The 7,488-nt window shown below is 40.1% G+C and overlaps 1 protein-coding gene across 1 annotated transcript; it reads left to right on the top strand.

Moving 5' to 3' along the window:
* Positions 1–496: 496 nt before the first annotated feature.
* Positions 497–6,812, top strand: RB195_020026 (uncharacterized protein; the record flags this gene model as incomplete). The annotated part of the gene is made up of 6 exons (XM_064188141.1): positions 497–520; positions 577–630; positions 2,508–2,609; positions 2,944–3,022; positions 4,465–4,673; positions 6,699–6,812. 6 exons carry the CDS (start codon positions 497–499, stop codon positions 6,810–6,812), a joined length of 582 nt encoding a protein of 193 aa, XP_064044022.1.
* Positions 6,813–7,488: the final 676 nt, after the last annotated feature.

The raw sequence follows: 7,488 nt of genomic DNA, 5'->3' as shown, positions 1-7,488 counted from the left end.
TATGAACACGCCCATGCTCGCCTTTAAGTCAATTAAGTCGTACTATGATGCAGCCACATTCATCGTTCGCCAGGATTTGCATTTAAGGATAGTAGTGAGACACTATGAAATGCTTTATGTGGTAGTCAGCACATGCGTCGATACCATCAGCAATCGCTCATGATGCCAATCAGATGCTAAAAGGTGGAAAACACGTGTTTTTCAGCAGTGCACGAATGGGTGTGTGGATTTAAAAAGCAATGTACAAATATTAAGGGTATTCAAGCTGTGAGAGAGGATGTGAACCTGAGTTGGATGACGAGTGTTGTATTGAGAGATGTTCTGTGGTTTTGCAAAACGGAAAATTAGGTGTTTTTTGGATGACTCCGATATGCGTACTTGGAGAAGTTATCCACTAATGTTGTCCTCTTTAATGTCGCCGTGGATTTCCTTCGGCAGTAATTGTCGAGTAGCCTAGTAACCGATTCTATGGTGATTTTCGAGTTCATTCACAAAAATGAAGAAAGCCTCGGCAAGTCTTGTGAGTTACAAATTTACTGTCTAAAAAATCAGCTAACTGATTAACCTTCTTTATAGAAACGTAGGGATGGACAACAACTGTACGAGCCCTGGATGGACTACAAAGAAGATGTAAGCTTACTGCTTCATAACATAAAAATTAAGGGTTTCATAGGTGATCTCATACCTTTGCACTTGAACTCTTTTCCTTACTACGTTTCTACTAATCCAAGCCTAATATTTTAAAGTTCTTGTGAGCGAATTTTGGTGAAATTTTTTAATGCAACCAAAAAATGACTGTTAGGATCGAAAATCCACTAAATCCCTAGAAATGAAGCTGGAGTGATTATACCACAATTTCTTGAAGAACACAGAGAAAAGAGATAGAAAAGAACTGAAATTATAGTAGGAATAAGTAGTATTTTATGGGTAGATTTGTTAACAATCTGATAGAATGATAGTCACTGAAAGTTATGGATCCAACAACTACCTAGATCCACATAGAATATGTTGTATTGTGTAAGACAACAGATTCTATCCGTAATTCTATCAGCGAGTCATTGAGTCCCGTCGCGTGACATCTCGAACAGGCATGTCCATTTTAACTAATTAATTAATTATTATTAATTATCATTATTAGCGTATTAATACCTAATTTTATTAACTATTTTCGTGATGTAAGGTATTTCTTGGTCACTGTCCTGCTTACTTCCCTTTTCCTAGATTTTGCTCCTGGCCCATCGATTTCGCGACAGGGTATCCAGGGTGTCCAACTGCTCAATGAAAGTCACGACGTTTACAATTATAGCCTACTCTAACTGTTTTAGATTAACGACCACTTATCAACTTACTCTCAGTTATAAACGCGGTGTTGCTGTCACCTCGTTGAAATCATTGTTTTTACTTTGAAAAATGGCTGAGCATAATGTTCTGTTAATAAATATGTATAATAGCACATTCCTGTAGCTACAGTTGGGAGTAAGTTGAACGGGGGCCATCATTCGGCTAGAAGCAGTTGGACCAAGTTAGAACTGCTAGGAGTCGTGACGTTCAATGGACAGTTGACATCATAGCTTCCTTGTCAGTATACCATATTTTTATAGAAAGTACAGTTTTCTTTCCCGAAGACAAGCAAGAATGGTATTTCACGCTAGTCGCTGGTCGCTGTACAGAAAAATACGTCCAGGGAAAAGCGTCTATCCAGAAAATTTATGGCAGTGAGGAGTCAAAGGCAACGTGTGAAGCATGGAGCAAGAAAACAGAGCAGCTGGAAAGAGTTGCTTCACATTCGCCTTTAGAAAAGTGGGGCGTACGCGCCTCATTGAATCCGGGTACGAAGTCATGGTGTAGTACTGGGGGCACCTTTATTGAAGTTAAGATGCACAGTATGATCTTCAAGAAAAAAAAGACAGACTTTGTAAAAATCAACAAGAGGTCGGGGAAAACGGAGTAACAGTGAAGGTCTCAATGGACTACTGCCGTAGCTGAAACATGTCCTCACTTCCTCTCACACAATCGACACTGTTTTTTTTTGTTTTCCTTTTCTTTCTCCTGTGGAGAGTAACAAAAAATTAAAGTAATAAGGTCACCTGGAGTCTGCGAGTATGGAAACCTGAAGTGATTTCTTCTACGTGATTTTTTTTTTCTTATCCAAGGATGCTCAGGAATTATTTCGTTGATGTTCAAGTAATACGTTTTCATTTAGAAACCATAAATATCACGGATCTCGAGTAAAATAAGTTAGATGGCTGCTCCTCGTGCACGACGTTCAGGGAAAAAATCATTAGCTTCACTGCATCTCGCCATAAAGTATACAGAAGGACCCTTAAGAAAGATTAGGTTATTTCTCCTACTGCCGCGTTCCAATTCCAGCTTCAAGATTTTTCAACCGGTCCCGTTGAAATCATGCCAAAATCTTCCAATTTAAATGCTTCACAACAAACGAACCATATTAATCCTAATCTTAAGCATTCACGAACGCTTCCTGAAAATCTTAGTCTTCTTTGCAGACTCGTGTATCCACACTTGAGGGTACTCCACCCGCTCCGGCCGGAACAGCGCAAACTCGCTATCGCTTCAACAACGAGTACGCTGAGAGTGTATCGACGCCGGTGAATTGCTTCGCTAATTTTAAATATAGTCGAGTCGAAATGTAGGACCGCTTGATGTAGTTGCGTAGGCGGTGCGGTAGAGCGTAGCGGTTAAAATCGATTAGGGACCCTTGCTAGCACCACTCATCGCTGCAATTCGTGATAGCCCCACCTCGATTACAACCGCTCTTAGCTGCACACCGTTACGAGAGCCGCCGCTTATGTAACTGCGCCGTGCTTTATTTCGTTTTAAACCGCCAGTAGGAAAAGAGCGTAGGTATTAAACTACTCAAAACAAATCAATCAAATCAATTATTATCACTCAAAACAATCCATTATTTGAATTATTTGGTAGAGTGTTGCTTCTATATCCACGAAACGTGCTCCACCTTTGATCCGTACTCCTTCCCGCACTCCCTCTTCGAGAAAGTCAAGTAAGTCTTTTTTTAATGCAACACGTTAGCAGGATACGGTATGAACAAGAACAATTTGGGAGAATGAAAAGAAAACTAGATGCAGGATCCTCGGATCCGTGGCAAAAAGTAACACTTAGAACGGTAAATGGATAAGAATGAGAGACAAAATTTAAGGGGGAGGGGGTGGAGGGGACATAGAAACCCCACTTTTGTTGATCTTTTAAATTCTAACATGTGGTACTAAGCCTAGGTGTATCTGTCAAGGTTGAATCCTCCAAGAAAAGCAACCGAGGTACGTGGTTCATCGACTTCTAAGTAGTGTAGATTTTCACTTTTGAAAAAAAAAAACGTTCCCAACCGATTATATAACGCTAAAATTCTATATTTTTATCGATAGTACAGTTTTTTCTCCGGAGAAAAGAAGCAAGAATAGCGTTTCACGTGTTGGCTGTGCAAAAAAAAACACGTCTAGAGAGAAGCGCTCATTCAGAAAAACTATGACAGGGCAGTAGCAGTGCTGGAGGAAGCCGATCGATCAGCAGTATCTGATCTATGCTTTGGAATTAATCAATCAGGTCATTTTCACCCTCCTTGACGCCTTGTGTCTTTGAATAGACTTCTTTGGACCACGTTTCAATCGACATTATAGAATTTGAAATGCAAAGTGCGTCTGACAAGAGCGTTTCTTTCTCTCAAAAAGTTATAAAGAAGTTATAAAGTTATAAAGAAGTGAAGTTATAAAGCGAGAAGAAGAAGTTAACCTGCAGTTATAAAGAAGTGAACGAGTTGGTGAAAATAAGCCGAGGTTCGGAATATTATCACTGGGTACCATAATTTTAAGCCTTCCATAAAACCCCTTTGGAAACATTCTTTTATTATTTTTGAGGAACTGAGTTTTGAATGACGTTAGAAAAGTGCTACATTGCATCCGACATGAATTTCTATCACGCGAACAATGATGTAGGAAAATGTGCTTGATTTATATATTTATTGATCGAAAGCAATGAGGAGAAATCTCAAAGTTCTTGAATAATTTCCAGGGTCCTATCGTTCTCTCGCATAAATGTGTGAATTATCAATTGGGCTTAAAGGCATCACCCCACGAATCTCAAGTGGTACGGATTTCAGGTAGAGTATTCTTATACAGGATAGTAGATTATGGAGGAGGGTGATTCCGTCCATTTCTTCCTAATCTCCGTAAAAAACGGCCCGGAAGATGCGGCCCGTGCACAACGCTGGCGCTCTCCAATTGAACTTCTTGTAGAAAATAGCGCGCCGGAACCGCTCGAAGCCATATCTTCCTTTTTTTACGGCAGTTAGGAAGAAATGGACGGAATCACCCTCTCTCCTTAATCTACGATCCCATATGCGAATACTCCACCTGAAATCCGTACCACCTCAGATTCGTGGAGTGATGCCTTTAACGAAGGGACCTGTTCGTATTCTTGAACTGTTTACAGCACCAAAACCAACATCAGCAGAACAGATGCTCAAAGCAAGGCTAGCATCAGCAGACCGACCACCGTCCAAACCAAAACCATCGTCAGCGGATCAATCAACGTCTAAACAACCGCCTTCGCGAGGACAATCAGTTCCACGAACGCGGTCGATAGCACGAACACCACCTCCACCGTACACGACAAAGGCGGACTACTCCAACGATCAAAAAGTTAGTGACGAGAGCTTTAGCATTTTCTTTCTTATCCTCCAACTTTGGCATTGAGAATTTTTAGTAATACTTATACTTAGTAATACATTACATAAAATTTTGGTCACTTCTATGCTTTTCAAGATTTTTAAAGAGTTTCTCATCAGCCAAACAATAATGTAACGTTCCGGATAGAATAATATATTACTAGCATTATTTACCAGGTAAATGTAGGAATAATTCCAGAATATGGCAGCAGAAAATGACTGCGAGTATAGCACTGGCGTATTTTTCTGGGATTCTCTCGAGAGCAGCGGAGAACTATGTCGGTGGTATTGTTTTCCGGAGATAGAATAGGAACCCCAACCACTTGCTGCACTTTAATTCAGTTCCTAGTTTATCTTCTATAGTCACTAACGGAACGACCCTTTTTAAAGACACGAAAAAGGGAAGGTTTTAAGCCACCGCAGCAGCTTCTCTCAATATTTTTGATGACACCTTTTTCGCGCTTATGTTCATGCGTATTAGGGTTCAGAGGGTTCTGTGAGCGCACCTTTTCGACTTTCGTCACACTCTCTGCCACACAACTATTTGTTCCCTGCATGTTACTATGGCTCAAAAGCTCCACTGCGACTAGACCCACCTTTGTCACACCCTCGTTCTTTAACAAAATCCTAGCTTGAAGACAATCCTGACCCACGCCAAGTTAGCTCAAATATACGGCGGGGCTGTCATAACTTGCAGGACGCGTAGGAAAACGTGTGCACCAAATTCGGGAATAGTGACTATTTGCTGAACGATTCTGACTGATCGAGGTGTTGTCGATGTCCGCTGGTAGACATCGAAAAGCTACTGAACGGGGTGAAGGCGGATCCTCCCGTATATCAGTGCAACCTCCAGTCCGGAAAGATATTTGTCCGCTGCTAGTAAACTAAGACTGACAAGGAGATCTGGGAACTTTTCCCAAAGGACAGTTTATTAATTCTCCAATCCACGTTCTTCAACTGCACATGCTAAAGTTCCAGATTTGTGTACAGCAGGGCGAAGGCCGAGATGAATCCCCACTACAACGTCAAAACTATAAACGACAACTCTATCTGGAGAGCTACGGATGGCTGGTAATTCCACAGCCTGCGTGTAGCCCTGAACTTGCATACTTCGGCTACCGGCTATTCAGCCTCCAGCGCTTCCTGAATAAAAAGAAATTCTTTACATTCAAGAATTTGAAAAAAAAATTGAAAACGAACTCAGGAAGGTGCAGAAGCGATTTCTTCAAGTACCAGTTCCATTTTTTCTGGGAAGAGAGGATTGGCAAATTGCTTGAGGGTTGTTGTCTTACGGTCAATAATATGAAAACTCCAACTTGAGAAAAAAAGTTAGAGAATGGAAGACTTTGAATAGCGGTTTCGTCTTTTATCAATCTGTGTACGTATACGCTCAATCAGATTTCGCAACAATCCTGTCAATCCGATTTCGTCCTATGTCATTTTTGACGCATCTTTTCTCTCAAAATTTTGGTTTGTGTTTTCTTCTTTTTTCTTCTTTTTTTTTGTTTTTTGGTCACAAAGGCATGTTTTGTCTTTGCTGAACCAACAAGCTTCACTGGAACCTTCCTTCTTTAGCCTGTTCAATACTCTCTTCTTCTTGTTTTACCATCTACCGGAAGAAGTGCTTCATGTCATACATCAAAGATCCAAAAGAGTCCAACACACTGTGGTTGATTGTACTGTGCGTTCCTGATTATCTTTTTTCTTTTTGTTTATCATACGGGGTTCTTCGACCTCCTGTTCTCCACTTCTCTTTTAGCTCCAGACGTTCCTATCACAATTTTGAAGGAGCTTTTGCTGTTGCCATTTGTCAGTCATGTCACATCTCGACTTCCTAACAGCGAGAGGAAACTTTGCTCACTTAGCCATAGACATATGTTAAAATAAACACAACTAATCACTTGTAATCGCTTGCTCCCTTCTTAAGCGTCCAATTGCAGCGAAACAATAGGAGTATTTAGAAACGATAAGAGTTGTGTCACATCAGCCTATATTTCAGCTGATTGGTAAAATCGAATTTGAATTCAAAGCATTCTACACATGGACCACAAATGGCACAGAAGATGACTTGACCACCAAACACATTGAAACTCTTCTTTTTCCGAATCTGTGAATTGTCTTATATTGTTATTAGTGTTTTTAGTGTTTATCTGACTATCTATCTGCAGCAGCAACGATGTGATTATTTTGTTGTAAACTCATAAGCTATAGATAAACGATTTCGAAAGTCCAACTGGAGAGCCTAGCGTGGAAAATCATCACTTGTTGTGAGCTGCCTTGAGAGCAGCTTGTTGTTTTATAAAATTTAAAATTGTGAAATTAGGAATATTTAGAAAATTGTTGGGCTCAATAACAGTTGTCAATCCGCCGATGACGGCTTAGTTGCTTGAATTTTGATCAAACAGTTTAGGGAGTAGAAGCTTTACGTTCGTTTGTCTGACGGCATTGCAAATCTTGTCAGGAATCATAATAAATTCGTCCGTCTGGACAACTTATGCAAATTAAACGGATATCTGATCTTTTTTAATGCATTTTTGCGAAACACACAAGATGCAATACCTATCTTGTCTGCCGGGACTAAGAGTGCCGCAATACGCTGAGATTTAGAATTTTGGAGTTGAGATTCTCAGCAAAGACCTTCAAAAAATCATCTCGATCTAAGAAATACTGTTGGGGTTTTTATTTTTAATGTTTTTTTTAAATTTTTTTTGATGTCATATGATGTGATGAAAATTCTGAGAGAAGGAAAAACAATAAAGGCTTGAAATTTGATGTTCGTTCAAATCGCA

The sequence above is a fragment of the Necator americanus genome, chromosome II, assembly GCF_031761385.1.
Source record: "Necator americanus strain Aroian chromosome II, whole genome shotgun sequence".
NCBI lineage: Eukaryota > Metazoa > Nematoda > Chromadorea > Rhabditida > Ancylostomatidae > Necator > Necator americanus.
This window is presented reverse-complemented; position numbering and strand designations above follow the sequence as displayed.